This window comes from Schistocerca cancellata, chromosome 2 (assembly GCF_023864275.1).
Source record: "Schistocerca cancellata isolate TAMUIC-IGC-003103 chromosome 2, iqSchCanc2.1, whole genome shotgun sequence".
NCBI classification, from domain to species: domain Eukaryota; kingdom Metazoa; phylum Arthropoda; class Insecta; order Orthoptera; family Acrididae; genus Schistocerca; species Schistocerca cancellata.
This window is the reverse complement of record NC_064627.1, coordinates 290,244,585-290,261,258: the sequence shown is the minus strand read 5'-3', so window position 1 is coordinate 290,261,258 and position 16,674 is coordinate 290,244,585. Positions and strand designations below refer to the sequence as shown.

At 42.2% G+C, this 16,674-nt stretch overlaps 1 protein-coding gene across 6 annotated transcripts in view; it reads left to right on the top strand.

Moving 5' to 3' along the window:
- Positions 1 to 16,674, top strand: part of LOC126161644 (cell division cycle protein 20 homolog) — a 93,377-nt gene that overhangs the window by 38,860 nt on the left and 37,843 nt on the right. For all 6 annotated transcript variants that reach the window (XM_049917619.1, XM_049917620.1, XM_049917622.1 and 3 more), the window contains exon 4: positions 11,082 to 11,173. In XM_049917619.1, coding sequence (XP_049773576.1) covers positions 11,082 to 11,173 — 92 coding nt within the window. The remainder of the gene's footprint in view (positions 1 to 11,081; positions 11,174 to 16,674) is intronic.

The window sequence follows — 16,674 nt, the reverse complement described above, 5'->3', positions numbered from 1 at the left end:
TGGAGGTACTGTTGCTTGTTGGTGGGTTTTGTTGTGGACGGACGTGTGAAGCTGGCCATTGGACAGGTGAAGGTCAACATCAAGGAAAGTGGCATGGGATTTGGAGTAGGACCAGGTGTATGTTTGTGTTTGTTTGTGTGTCTATCGACCTGCCAGCACTTTCATTTGGTAGGTCACATAATCTTTGTATATATATATATATATATATATATATATATATATATATATATGCCTTTACAAATGTCTGCTTGTGTCTGTGTATGTGTGGATGGATATGTGTGTGTGTGCGAGTGTATACCTGTCCTTTTTTCCCCCTAAGGTAAGTCTTTCCGCTCCCGGGATTGGAATGACTCCTTACCCTCTCCCTTAAAACCCATATCCTTTTGTCTTTCCTTCTCCTTCCCTCTTTCCTGACGAGGCAACCGTTGGTTGCGAAAGCTAGGATTTTGTGTGTATGTTTGTTTGTGTGTCTATCGACCTGCCAGCGCTTTTGTTTGGTAAGTCTCATCATCTTTCTTTTTATATATATATATATATATATAGTTATAATAGAAGGAAACGTTCCACGAAGGAAAAATATACCTAAAAACAAAGATGATGTGGACATATTGTTATCCACCAGGCCTCAATCTCCGCTAATTTCAAATTTCCGCCACTCATACCTCACCTGTCATTCATCAACATCTTTGCCTCTGCACTTCTGCCTCGACTGACATCTCTGCCCAAACTCTTTGTCTTTAAATATGTCTGCTTGTGTCTGTATATGTGTGGATGGATATGTGTGTGTGTGCGAGTGTATACCCGTCCTTTTTTCCCCCCTAAGGTAAGTCTTTCCGCTCCCGGGACTGGAATGACTCCTTACCCTCTCCCTTAAAACCCACATCCTTTCGTCTTTCCCTCTCCTTCCCTCTTTCCTGATGAGGCAACAGTTTGTTGCGAAAGCTTGAATTTTGTGTGTTTGTTTGTGTTCGTTTGTGTGTCTGTCGACCTGCCAGCACTTTCATTTGGTAAGTCACATCATCTTTGTTTTTAGGTATATATATATATATATATATATATATATATATATATATATATATATATATATATATATATATATATGGGAAATGACTGTGATTGTAAATACTTTTGTATTAATGGAGGCCACTCACTGAAAAGCAGATCAAGCTGAACTTGGAAAATCTGATTAAATTGCCACAAAATAAGAGCATTTTGATTGTCAGAATTATTTTGCAGATCGAACTGAGTTAAACTACAGTTGCCGGGTTAAAGCCAGTTGCATTGTGCAAATTTGAATTAAAATGAAGTAACTAGTAAACATATTGTTATTAACACACGAATGTTAAGGAAATATGTGAATCTGCCACTCTCACAGTGCTTATGCTTCATGCCTTCATGACACAGAACTGTTTTTCCTGTAGCATAAGATCGTACTTTATCCACTCCAGAATCACTGGATAAATATATTTCATTGGCTTTAAACAATAAATGTATTAACTTTTTGTGATTAGTCATTGGTTATGTTAATTATTACTACTTCCTTATTAATGACATTTTACTTCACGTTTTTGAGCTAAAATTAAACTGTATTGTAAATACTTTTGTCTTAATGGAGGCCACTCACCGAAAAGCAGAAGCATTGACTTGTCAATAGACACTTACAAAGAGAGAGAATTCGTTGGTTTTTGGAGTAATTCTTTGATGAGCACTCACTAACTCTCAAGAGTGTGAGTGAGTGTACCCCTTTGCCCCTAAATGGTGCCAGCTGGACTAGCAGTGCCACTGCTGCATTTTGGCAGGTGGGCTGGCTTTTGTGGGGAGTTGTCGGGTGGCTGGAAGGAGAGGGAGGCAGGGAGAGGGATTGTGGGGGTAGCTGGGTGGGTGGGTGGGTGGCAGCTTGGAGGGAGGCAGCAGATTTTGGTGGCTAGGAATGCAGGACAGAAGGGTGGCAGGTATACAGGCCTCATGTGATGCACTATTGTAAGAGTCTGTGGGAAGTGGCACACACTGTAGGTAATGCGAAGAAGTGAAGTGGGTGGAGGTGACAGGACAGAGGAAGGGGAAGCTTTTGGGTGAGGTTACAGGGGCAGTGGATTATGTGAGAGTGAGGTCAGGACAATTATGGGAATGGAGGATGTGTTGTAAGGATAATCCCTCTGTCTAGTTCAGAGAAACTGGTGGTGGAGAGAAGGATCCAAATGGCTTCGGTTGTGAAGCAGCCCTTGAAATTGAACACATTATGCTCAGCTACATGTGGTGACAGAGGGTGGTCAACTCTGCTCAGTTTGGCGATGGTCATTCATCCTGATGGACAGCTGGATGGTTTACATAGTGGCATAAAAAAGCTATGCAGTTTGCAGCAGAGCTGCATGCTTTCACTTGGATGCTTTCACAGGTGGCCTGGCCTCTGACAGGAGGGTAGTCCTGCGACAGGACTGGGGTAGGAGGTACTGGGTGGGTGGATTGGGCAGGGTATGAACCCTGTGGCAAGTGGTTGGAAATGGGAGTAGCATAGGGATTCACTAGAATGTTTTGTGAGTGGGTGACAGAACACCACTTTAGGAGGCATGGGAAAGATCTTGAGTCGAATATGTCTCATTTCGGGGTGTGGTGAGATGTTCAGTGGTTCCAGTCCAGGATGCTACTGGGTGACTTAGGGGACACATTTTTGTAGCTTATTCTTGGGGGTGCTGTGATGATTTATCCTCATACACCCCATTCTAGATCTGGGAACCTATTCCAAATGCTTGTATCTCTGTTAAGTGTAGTGTCCCCCATGTCAAATGCTTTTTGGAAATCTGCAGGATGTTGTACAATGTTTTGACTCTTTTAGATTTGAATAACACATGCTAAATACAAGATAGTGACGGCACCATCTGTTAGTAGTGCGGAATGTAAAGTTTTATTCGCTATACTGGTCAGTAATCAGGTCATACAGGTTGAATAAAAATAGTGTGTTCATGAAACTTCCTGGCAGATTAAAACTGTGTACCGGACAGAGACTCGAACTCATTGGTAGAGCACTGGCCCTCGAAAGGCAAAGGTCCTGAGTTCGAGTCTCGGTCCGGCACACAGTTTTAATCTGCCAGGAAGTTTAATATCAGCGCACATTCCGCTGCCGAGTTAAAATCTCATTGTGTGTTTATGGTGGAGTGCTATTTTTGGTACGGTGAATCTTTCGTGCATGTGTAACATGTATTCTGTATGCGTTTCAAGGTTCAGTTGTAAAAATAAATTCCTGCTTATGGAACAGTATGGAATTGAATAAGAAACTTCCGTGCAACTGCCATTACGTTGAATGGAAACTCAGCCGGCCCTAAGGAAAACCGTCCAATCTCCCGAGAACAATGAAAGTGAGCATAGCAGTTTACAGGCAATCCCTCGTTTGTTTAAAAAAAATGCCCAACTGATGAACATTTCGCCTGCGTCCTCATCACATAATCTGGTGTGATTGCATTATCATTTGTACAAATTAGTTGTGACACAAGAGTTAGACCCTAGAGATTATCCAAAAAAGAAAGATTCACCGAGCAGAGACTTGAGAAAATGAAGGAGAAAGAAATTGATCCTTATCAAATTTTGATGACAGATGAGGCACACTTCCATTTAACCAGTGGAGTGAATAAAAAAAATTATTGCTACTGAACTTCTGAGTATCAGGAGGCCACTGAAGAGAAGCTGTTACACGATGAGTGAGAAAAAGTAAGGGCAGGTGTGGCATTGTGGGGTATCACCTTCAAAAGAACTATAAGCACTGCATGGTGTACGGAGATGTTGCAGGTGTTCCTAATCCCTATGCTTCACTGTCTTAGTTCCAAAAAGACAGCACGACATGGCACACTTCAAAGCCCTGACAAGTTCTCCATGAAGCAGTTTGGTAACGGCACAATTTCAAAGTGCATTTGTGTTGAATGGCTGCCTCACTCACCTGATTTAACCAAGTCAGATTTTTACCTACATGGTTATTTTAAGACAAGAGTGTACTCTGATTGGCTGAGAACTTTGCAAAGATAAAAAGATCAAATTCATGATGAAATTTCCAGAATTCCTCTGGCAGTTAGGAAACGTGTTCAAAAACTGGGTGAAATGCATAGAGTATTGTCATTTGTCTGATAGTATTTCATAAGTAAAATTGAACAAATGTTTTACCGTGTGTAAAATATTTGGCTGTGTTTCCTGTTAGTTTGTGTGTGTTGTTAGAGTTTGAAATTGTCAAAACATTGTGATACACCCTATAGAAATATGGAATCAGCCTGTTGCTCTTCATCCCTTGTTTAGAATAGAAAGCTGAGGAAAGGGGAAAAGCAGAGTTTTGCATGAGCAGTGCTTTCTAAAACTGTGCTAATTTGTGAACATGTTTTTTGGTCTTTTGGAAATTTATTGTATTCAGACTGACAATATGTTCAAGAATCCAGCAGCAAACTGATGTTAAGGATATTAGTATGTAACTTTGTGGATTCATTCTTTTACCCTTCTTATATAAAGGAGTCACCTGTGCATTTTTAGAGCTGTTTGGGGCTTTCTGTTGAGTGAGACCTCCGTGATAAATGCAAGCTAAGTGAGGGGCCAGTGTCTTTAGAGTACTCCTTCTAAAACTGAATTGGGATTCCATACGGACCTGGTGACTTATTTGATTTCAACACTTTCAGTTATTTCTCTGTGCCAGGAATGCTCGTCACTATGTTACCTATCCAGGCTCTGTGATGGTTAGACAACAATGTGTTTGTATGATTCTCCTGTGTGAATGGCTTTATAAACTTTGGCTTTCACTTTGCTGTCTTCTATTGCCATGCCAGAATAGTCAATAAATGACTGCCAGAATGAGATTTCCACTCTGAAGCAGAGTGTGCACTGTTATGAAACTTCCTGACACATTAAAACTGTGTGCCGGACCGAAACTCGAACTCGGGACCTTTGCACTTCCAACTAGTTTTGCATGCTCTGGATATTCTTGCATTATTGACCATAGACTTTCTTTGAATGATGATAGAACTGTCACAGCAGAATCGAACGGCTGGTAAATGTCTCAACAGTTAACTTGGTTTTACTTAGACCTGTTATACACGGCCACCTAGCTTCACTATCGTGCTCAATTTAGACATCAGTAGGGACAACACCCCCATCCTATGGTATCTAATATGTCATTCTGCTATATATTCAGGGTTGCCTCAAGTTGTGGAAATCAGGGAATTTCAGACATGTCGAGGAAATCGGGGAAATTTGAGGAAACAAAAAACTGCAGGAAAAATCTCGTTTTGTCTCAGTAGATGAAATGGTTTGTTTACTGATATGTCGTGCATCGTTGCTGGCTGGTCACAGCTGAGAACATGCTCTGCTTCCCTAATCCCTCATTTGTACTGCTTTTCCCCTTCCTGCCACTCCCCTCACCTTGCTGTCAGTGCTGTCACCACTTCTTGCCACTAGCCTGTCAGCTACCAATGAGAGGCAGGGAGGTGTGAGCAGTGGTTTGGTTTGGATCTGATTCTCAGATATTGTTGAGGCACTGGCCGGAGACAGCGGTAATGTGTGCATGAGTTGTCTGAGTGATTGTGTGAACATGTGTGTGTTCTTGTTTTCTGACAAAGGCTGTGGCTGAAAATTTATTTATGTTTGGGTGATTGTCTTTTCTACATGTCTGTCTGTAGCTCAGCGATCATCTTTACAATGGGATGCTACCTATTCTTCTTAGTATTGATTCCGAGTATTTGCGCAAGTTCTGTTGCATGGACTGATCACCATGGTTTCATTTCATCAGCATGGTGTCTGACACTTGAATAGCTGGCCACACTAGCAGATTTCCACAATGGGTCAAAACCAAAGGCCATTTGTGCGGGTATCTCCAAGGGATTGGGTCTGCCAATCTGAAGCTCATTGTTTCCCACTAATGTGCAGGCCCTGCTGCTACAGTCGCAGGTTCGAATCCTGCCTCAGGCATGGGTGTGTGTGATGTCCTTAGGTTAGTTAGGTTTAAGTAGTTCTCAGTATAGGGGACTGATAACCTCTGATGGTAAGTCCCATAGTGCTCAGAGCCATTTGAACCATTTTTTGCAGATCATACCCGTCAAATCTAGTCACCATTGTGTCTGCGGGCTGGATCTCTTTGTGTGTGGCATAATGTAGTGGATTTGAGTGGTTTATCCACAGACTCAGGACAGACCTGCCCCTTGGCAGGCGACAGGCCATGGGCAATGGAGTTCAGGAATTGTGACTGTCTCACTGCAAGTACATTGTACAGTGTGGCATTTTATTGACATTTTATTTATTCTAGTACATTTTGGCACTTTGAAACTAGTTTGTATATTAGAAAGTATGAATGATAAGGAAAAGAAAACTGTGGCAGTAACTGGCAGTTTGTACGCTGTGTACTCATATATTTCTTGAAAGAAAAATCACACAATACTTCTAAAATAATAGACATAACAAAGTGGGTAATAACAGACAATAATGACCATAGTAGAACCAACATTTTACTGGTGGTCACTTAGTGTTGGTTTACACAACTTTTCCGTGTTTTATACACTTCTTTCAAGAGGCCTACTTTTTCCTGAGGTTATTTCTGAAATCAGTGAAGGTATTTTAAATCTGACAAACTGCCTATTGGCTTCTGTCTCGGGTTCTTCGGCCGACGTTCATCTAATGATTTTTCTGACGTTTCGCCAGCACGAGTGGCTGGCATTGTCAAAGCTTCACCCTCCATTGCCAGTTCACCACCGGCAATGGAGGGTGAAGCTTTGACAATGCCAGCCACTCGTGCTGGCGAAACGTCAGAAAAATCATTAGATGAATGTCGGCCGAAGAACCCGAGACAGAAGCCAATAGGCAGTTTGTCAACAAGTGGCCACGAAAGCCTTAACAATTTTGTATTTTAAATCTGTCTTGCAACTCCAAGGGCTTTGTATTTTTGTCACCAGATGTGTTTTATTTTATTGAAATAAATAGTATTAATGAAACACACACACACACTATACACAGGGGGAAGAAATAGAAGTCATTACATTCTTTTGTAAACTTACGTCTTTACTTACCCATGAGATCTCAAAATTTGTCAGGGGAAAAATGCTAAAGCTTGTCTGGAAATTGGGGAAATATCAGGGAATTTCACTTGGGGAAACTTGTCAGGGTTGCCACATTTCAGAGCTATCTACCTTGTCTTCCAGACAGCTCTGTCCCAAGTATAATGAGAGTGAGAACTTTCCTGGAGGGCAGTAAATTCGGGATGTTTGTTGTGTTTACTGGTAAAATTTTGACAGTTAAAATGTCTTTACTCTGGACGTAACCTGACTTCCCTTCATGTGTATAGACTGGGAACTGTTCATCAGAATACTTCAAATTACTGCCTAGCCTAAGAAACCGCCAGTACTCTGCTACCTGGGTAGTTGCTTCCTTTGTGTAGTGCACCTCTGGTCTATCAGGGGACGTCCTTCAAATCTCCACTCAATAATGCAGATCCAGGAATCTGCAGCCAAGACCGTGACTACTGATGAAGCCTCCATTTGAGACGTTCCCCTTGGCCAAACCAAAGGACCCCCATCAGTTGTTTGAACAAAGCTACAAATTGTGAACTCTGGTTGCACCATGTGCATGAAACCACCACCACTATCGCCACCTCTGTCTGATGGCTGTATGAACTAAGGATGCTCTCAGAAACGATGCGACAGGTGTCGGTGCCAGTGTGAGCCACAACTTGCAGACAACTGCACTTGCATGTTCGATAGCCACAGGCAAGGCTGCCACAACATCTCGGAAGAAGCACTGTGGCAGATATACAGAGTGCACATTGGCTTTTTCTCCATATCTTGAATGTTGTCTTCCCAAGGGGCTCCATAATGTGCGTAACATTGGAGCTCCTGATAAGTAGCAAATTGTGACCACATTAACCTGCTCAGACTCTTCTGAAGGAACAGCCATATCTGCTCACCCATAGGGTGAATAGGTGAGGTCAGCTGATCAGCTTCCACTTTGCCCCTTCGCCTCGAGCCATGCAAACGCTGTACTACCTGATATTCATCCTACAGTTAGGATACAGTAAAAAGTGCCTTGGTAGCAGAGCCCATTGGCCAAAAAAGTGGCACCTGATGTGTCCCATGCACATGACAGATTCTTCACCAGTTCTGCACCACGAGGCAGTAGCCTGAATGTTCTTGATCATAGCCAAAAATGCATTCATATGTTTGGTGACTACGGTTAGTTCCTTTGTCTGCGTGCAGCATGCACACATCCTGCCCGTAATAGCAGCTGAAGAAGCAAAATAGAAAAGTAGATAGAAATATAATAGAGGGAAACATTCCACGTGGGAAAAATATATCTAAAAACAAAGATGAGACTTACCAAACAAAAGCACTGGCAGGTCGATAGACACACAAACATACACACAAAATTCAAGCTTTCGCAACAAACGGTTGCTTCGTCAGGAAAGAGGGAAGGAGAGGGAAAGACGTAAGGATGTTCCTGACGAAGCAACCGTTTGTTGCGAAAGCTTGAATTTTGTGTGTATGTTTGTGTTTGTTTGTGTGTCTATCGACCTGCCAGCGCTTTTGTTTGGTAAGTCTCATCATCTTTGTTTTTAGATATAAAGTAGATAGAAACATAGATATGAAACTTGCTACCCTCCTGAGGTCACCTGTGGATACTGATGCCTTGATGAGCAGCATAGCACGCTGTTCGGGAGAAATGAACATTGTTCTACAGACTGCCTGAATTAACTCTTACAGTTAAAAATGCGACATGAAACTTCTTAAATTGGAAAACGTATATGAAATTTAAGAAATATGCTGGTAGGAAAACCCAGGAAAAGCTGAATATGTAACTTGCCATTGTGGAGATGTGAACAGGCAACAGCTGAGGGCCTCAATCTCATAAAACACATCCCCGCACTCTCCACCGAACAGTTTCCCTTCTCCTGTCCTGTCAGCCCCTCCCAACTCACCTTCCGTATACGCTGCTCCTACAACAATCCTTCACATGCCTAACCCATATACCTGTCACCCTTCTTCCCCTGCATTCCTAGGTGACAAATCCTCTGCTTCTCTCCTATCTGCTAGCAACCCACTCCCAGTCCCTCTAATCTGTCTCCCTCTCCTTCTATCCACGCCACCTACCACTACCAATCCCACTACAATGAGGTGACCTGCTGAAATACAGCACTGGCACTGTTCATCCAGCCGTCACCATGTAGGGGCGGTGTGTGTGTGTGTGTGTGTGTGTGTGTGTGTGTGTGAGAGAGAGAGAGGATTACTCCAGCTGTCTGTATCTAATTATAGACAGCTCAGTGCTTTCTGCTGAGTGGTATTCATTAACCTAAAAGTATTAACATTGCACCAGAATTTTCCTAAAACATTAAACTGTGATTGACATTTTCCATGTAGATGTTACAGTCCAAATTGTTAATGCAATTGTGAATGAATGGTATAAAGTCCAGGTTGGTATATGAACAGTATTATGAAACAGGTAAATTGCTACTTACTGTCAAGATGATGTGTTGAGTTGCAGGCAGGCACGAAAAAAAGATTTAGGCCTACATGTTGAACTTTCAAACAATGCACAGATTCAGAAAAGCAAGCACACTTCGTGCACATGACTGCCATCTCTGGCCACTTTGGCCAGAATGGATCCGTGTCATGTCAAATGCGAGCAACAGTCCGGAATGCAGTGGGGAAAGGGGGAGGGGGGGGGGAATAGCACTGCAAGAGTGTGGGGAGAGAAGTCAGCACTGCTGAGTCTATATGGTGGGAGGACAAGGTTACCAGGTGCAGCTTCGGGAGGCTGTGGGAGGATGGAGGGGAGGGAATGGTTAGTGGAAAAGGAGAGGTGCAGAGAAGAGGAAAAGACTGGTGGGTGTGTTGCTAGAGAGTGGTGCACAATGAGGGTGAGGGGATGCGAATTGGGAGTAGTTGATGGGACAGAAGGGACGGAAACTGTTGGATGGAGGGTGTGAGCACAGTAGATTACTGTAGGTTGAGGCTGGAAAATGTGGTTGAAAAATAAATTCTATCTGCACAGTTCAGAAAAGCTGATGGTTGGGGGAAGAATCCACATGAGCTGAGTTGTGAAGCAGCCATTAAAATAAAGCATGCTACTTTCAGCTGCATGATGTGCCACAGGGTGGTCCACTGTGGTCTGGGCCACAGTTTGGTGATGACCTTTCATCCTGCTCGATAACTGGTTGGTAGTCACACCATTATAAAAGAACTGCCCAATGATTGACATGACTGTGTGCAGTGGTGGTGCTGTGTTTGATGAGGTAGGACAAACTTGTGAAAGGACTGTGGAAGGGCTGGTTGGGTCTTGTATCTGGTTGGGGGCTGGGAGTGGCATAGGAAGCTATAAAGATGTAGAGGTTGGGTTGGTGACAGAACACCATGTTAGGAGGGGTGGGAAGGATCTAATGTAAGATATCTCTCACTTCAGAGCACGATGATAGATAATCGGAGCTGTGATGAAGGATGTGATTCAATTTGTCCAGTCCAGAGTGATAATTGCTTGATGGGAAGGGGACCTCCTTTGTAGCGATTCTTGGGGTGGGGGGGTGGGGGTGGGGGGGGTTGAAGGATTGGGGGTGTGGGAATATGACATAGGAAACCTGTTCATGAAGTAAGTCTGCAGGACAGTGCCTATCTTTGAAGGCTTTTTCAAGACCTTCATCTACTGGGCAAGGGAGTTGTCACTGGTGGTATGCAATTCCCAGATGGCCAGGCAGTATGGGAGGGAATTTTTTGGGTGGAAAAGGGATGGCAGCTACCAAAATACAGGTAGTGTTGATGGTTGGTATGTTTAATGTGGATTCAGCCACCAGAGGTGAGGCGATAAACATCCAGGAAGGTGGCATGCTGGGCTGAAGAGGACCAGGTGAGGTGAATGGGAGAGATAAGGTGGCGATGTGAAGAAATGAGGATAGGGTGTCTTGGCCCTGAGTTCAGGTCATGGAGGTATCACCTTCTCTCCCATCTGTTTCACGTGGTCTGCAACTCCTGCCATCTTTACAGTGAGCAACATTATATCCTTTTCATAATACTGTTGAATGAATAATGTCTGGTTTGATAATAGGTCAATTGTTATCTTCATTTTTAATTTGGTCTTTATAGGGTCCAAAACACCAGGCGCAAAAACTCCGAGTGGGGGTGACAGGTTTATACCAGTTCGAAGCCAGTCCTCATTTGAAATGGGTCATTTTAAGGTATGAAGTAGATACAAAACACTATCTACAGTATTTACTGCGTGAGATGCTAATTACCATAAGATAGAGGTGCACATGTATTTTTGTCTAAGTAGTTACATTTAGTGGAGGCCATTGAGAAGTTTCCATCTCAGCTGTCACTTACACATATCTACTTAATTGAAATTCGCGCAATTGGCCAATTTCAGCATTACAGTCAATTTTAAAGTGCTGCGAATAAAAAGTAACAAGTTTGTTTGGCTCACCGACCAATAAAAATTATTTTTGCAGAGAACAGCCTTAAATTTGTACTTAAGTGCCATGACCTTGTAATCATTAGATTGTTTAACAGTAGACATTGCAGTTCTGAAAGCGAGTACATATGGTTGTCAAATTTAAAACAGAATGTGTACTGAATGCAGTAATAGCCACTGTGGGAACTATTTCATATTCGAAGTCTTTGTATGTGCTCACTTCATTCATTAAAAACAAAATGCTTGAGCTGTCTGTATAGGAAATATACACATCGTCGATGCAGCATTATACATCTGTGCGTTTGTAAATCAGAAATGTATCTGATGTAAATGTGATATGTCTATGTAATTACTGGAAAATTGGAGGCTTGAAATTGTAACAAACTAATCTAGTGTGAACAGTATGTATGCACAGAACTAACCAATACTGGTTACTTCTGTGCAGACATACTGTCCACACAACTTAAGTATATTATACAACTTAAGTATAATATGTAAGCATTGCATCCTGTGGATGATTATAAACTATTGTTCCTTTGCAAACAAAAATCAAACAATGGAAAATCCAAGATGGACTTAACAATACAGGGTGATTCAAAAAGAATACCACAACTTTAAAAATGTGTGTTTAATGAAAGAAACATAATATAACCTTCTGTTATACATCATTACAAAGAGTATTTAAAAAGGTTTTTTTTCACTCAAAAACAAGTTCAGAGATGTTCAATATGGCCCCCTCCAGACACTCGAGCAATATCAACCCGATACTCCAACTCGTTCCACACTCTCTGTAGCATATCAGGCGTAACAGTTTGGATAGCTGCTGTTATTTCTCGTTTCAAATCATCAATGGTGGCTGGGCGAGGTGGCCGAAACACCATATCCTTAACATACCCCCATAAGAAAAAATCGCAGGGGGTAAGATCAGGGCTTCTCGGAGGCCAGTGATGAAGTGCTCTGTCACGGGCTGCCTGGCGGCCGATCCATCGCCTCGGGTAGTTGACGTTCAGGTTTCATAACTAACCTTTTTCGTAGGACTCTCCATACAGTTGATTGTGGAATTTGCAGCTCTCTGCTAGCTCTGCGAGTCGATTTTCCTGGGCTGCAAACAAATGCTTGCTGGATGCGTACTACATTTTCATCACTTGTTCTCGGCCGTCCAGAACTTTTCCCTTTGCACAAACACCCATTCTCTGTAAACTGTGTATACCAACATTTAATACACCACCTATCAGGAGGTTTAACACCATACTTCGTTCGAAATGCACGCTGAACAACTGTCGTCGATTCACTTCTGCCGTACTCAATAACACAAAAAGCTTTCTGTTGAGCGGTCCCCATCTTAGCATCAACTGACGCTGACGCCTAGTCAACAGCGCCTCAAGCGAACAAATGTACAACTAAATGAAACTTTATAGCTCCCTTAATTCGCCGACAGATAGTGCTTAGCTCTGCCTTTTGTCGTTGCAGAGTTTTAAATTCCTAAAATTGTGGTATTCTTTTTGAATCACCCTGTATTATGAAAAGGTTAGTTGCTACTCATCATATAGCGGAGATGCTGAGTTGCAGGTAGGTACTACGAAAACACTGTCACACAATAAGCTTTTGGCCTATAAAGCCTTTGACAACACACACACACACACACACACACACACACACACACACACACACACACACACACACACACACGGGTGTGTGTGTGTGTGTGTGTGTGTGTGTGTGTGTGTGTGTGTGTGTGGGCGTGGGTGCGCACAGGCACGTGAGTGTGAGAGACCAGTCTGGCAGCTGGAGCCAGACTATGAGCAGCAGCACATGATGTGAGAGACATCCGGATAAGGGTGGGGGGAGAGTGAAGTGCTGCTGTGGGAGCGTGCAGGGATGAGGTGGAGAGAGGGTAGGGCAGTTAAGTGCAGGTTAGACGGAGAGGGGATCCAGTTTGTTTGTGGCCATTCATGTGGACAGACAGCTTGTTGGTTGTCATGCCCATGTAGAATGCAGCATACTGGTAGCAGCTTAACATATAGATCAGATGAATGGTTTCACAGGTAGTCCTGCCTTTGGTGCGATAGGTCATGTTTGTGACCAGACTGGAGTAGGTGATAGTGGGAGGAGGTATGGGTTAGGTCTTGCATCTAGATCTATTACAGGGATACGAGCCATGAGGCAAGGGGTTGGGAACAAGAATTGTGTAGGGATGGACGTGGGTATTCTGTAGGTTCAGTGGGTGGCGGAGTATCACTGTGAAAAGAAGGGGGGGGGGCATTTCTCATTTCAGGGCACAACGAGAGGTAGTTGAAATCCTGGCAGAGAATGTAATTCAATTGCTCCAGTTCTGGGTGTTACTGGTTTACTAGGGGAATGCTCCTCTGGGGCTGGATGGTCAGACTTTGTGAGTTGGTGGGTGACTGGATAGATAAGGCATGGGAGATCTGTTTTGAACAACGTTAGGGAGGTAATTACAGTCTGTAAAGGCCTTGGTGAGACCCTCAGTGTATTTTGAGAGGGACTGCTCGTCACTGTAGATGCAACACCCATGGGTGGCTAGGCTGTATAGAATGGGTTGCAGCTGTTGAAGTGGAGGTATTGCTGGTCATTGGTAGGTTTCATATAGACATAGGCAAATTAAACTGCAACCACCGTGCTGCATTCTACATGGGCATTACAACCAACAAGCTGTCTGTCCACATGAATTGTGACCAACAAACTGCTGCCAAAAAACAACTGGATCACACTGTTGCTGAGCATGCTGTACAACATGTTGTTCTTCGTTTCAATGTAAAACATAACTATTCTTAGGTTAAACATTTATATTGGGGTTTGTGTACTCATCCTTTCTGACGATCTGTCGCTGCTGAAGTCCTGTTTTCAGTAACTGTAACATTTAACTTTGGAAAGATTAATTTTAAAATTAATCTTGTATTATGTTTTACAATATTTATTATACTTTCAAAACAAAATCAAAGCTTCATTACAAAGGCAAACAATACTTACAATACAAAAGCAGCAGCTACATGCTGACTGCTCAAAAACCAAAACCAGACTGACTTCCTTATGCCAATATGGCTACCCCTATATATATAATCTAAACAATCCCAAACAATCCTTGGCATTGTTTAGAATAATTTTTTTGCTAATTTAACTATTAAAATTGACATATAAAAACTAAAATTGCATATATAAACGTATGTCTGCTCCCGAACAGGAAGTACACTACGATAGTAGTACATGTCTGTTATTTTGTTTGAGAATAACTTCTCGAATACGTAATTACAATAATGCTTCTTTTTTTATTAATTACTAGAGGCTCCTTTTGAGGAAAATGTTCCTTTCATTTACAGAGCTTCTACACTTTAAGGTAAATATAATGTAGTAATTATTTTTGTTGGTATAAATTTATTCAGGCATATTTTACATATTACGACCTTTTTTATTTACATGAGTGATCCCGAATTAATTTGGAGAATGTATGTGTTAACACTTTCAACACTGCTCTCTTTACACCAGACACTTGGCTGTGAACTGGCTTATTTAATGGATCCAGAATGAGATTTTCACTCTGCAGCGGAGTGTGCGCTGATATGAAACTTCCTGGCAGATTAAAACTGTGTGCCCGACCGAGACTCGAACTCGGGACCTTTGCCTTTCGCGGGCAAGTGCTCTACCAACTGAGCTACCGAAGCACGACTCACGCCCGGTACTCACAGCTTTACTTCTGCCAGCACCTCGTCTCCTACCTTCCAAACTTTACAGAAGCTCTGTAAAGTTTGGAAGGTAGGAGACGAGGTGCTGGCAGAAGTAAAGCTGTGAGTACCGGGCGTGAGTCGTGCTTCGGTAGCTCAGTTGGTAGAGCACTTGCCCGCGAAAGGCAAAGGTCCCGAGTTCGAGTCTCGGTCGGGCACACAGTTTTAATCTGCCAGGAAGTTTCTTATTTAATGGATGTTTGAAATTGGATTGCAAAGAACAGAAAAATGATAGGAATATGGTTCTTGCATTATTTAAAAGGAAAAAGTAAGAGCTTCACATGAATGAGAGTTTATTTTACAATATAAAATACAAATGATTGTTATAATTAAAAAAAGAAAACACACAAATGTCGTGGACAATTAAGTTTTACATGATCTCTCTCTTGAGTAATGCCATTATACCGCATCTAAATTTTAAAAAAAATATCACCGGAATGTATAACTGCAGGTACCTGTAAACTAGAGTATTTTAATAGTTCAGATGTAGTTAGTGTTTGTGTGAAAATCCTGGAAACACTGTGGGAGGCAAAGGCCAATGCCGCAGTCCTTGCACCACCATCTACTTTACTTCCGGATGTGCTTACCAGTCTCTTTCTTCCCCCTGTCTGAACATACTTTGCAATACCTAGTAGTATTCACCTTGTTTGCAGTGGGTGGGACCTTCTCTCGAAATTGCCTTGCAAATGTCCTCTCAGTTTGTGAGGATGAAGCGGCTTGTTGCTGAAAAATATTTCCGCCCTTCTCAGCCAATTTTTCCCCACTTTGTGAATAAAGTCTACTAGGGATACATTCTTTGTAGTCTTCTCTTTATATAAAATAAAACTGTTGACAGTTGACATGATAAACAAATGGAAAAACAGCTTTTTCCACCACTTCAAAGTTTTTCGGGCAAACGGATAATAGCTGGAGAACTGCTGCTCTATCAACCCCAGCTTTATTCTTATTGTAATCAATAATGTCTGGCTTTACAATTTCTGCTATTCCACCTTTGGCCCTCACTTGAATACTAGTGTTGGTAGACTTATTCTTTGTGGAAAGACAAAAAACATCTCGTTTTGACTTCCACTTCACTGCCAAGAGATGGCGTTTCCTTTGAAAAACTACCCGACATCCTTTCCTGTTTTTCATTACAGTTTCCACTCCAAGAGTTTTATTTTCCCACATGTTCAAAAGAGATGGACTGGTGGTAGTACCTATCCATACAAATGCAATGTCCTTTGCCAAAGTACTGTGAACACAACCTTTTTACAAGGCCCTGGATACTATTGTCAACATTCACTGCAGAACCTGTATATACATCATAGTTTAGCATATAACCAGTTGATGAATCGCAGAGAACATACAATTTTATCCCATATTTATTGGGTTTGTTTTTCATGTATACTCTGAAGCCTGTTCTACCACGAAAGGGACACATTGCCTTATTTATTGTCAGAGTGATGAATATATGAAAACTTTTGCTTTTATTCACAAAGAAATCGAAAACGGGCCTCACTTTGTGAAGTGGGTCATGAATTTCTTTGCC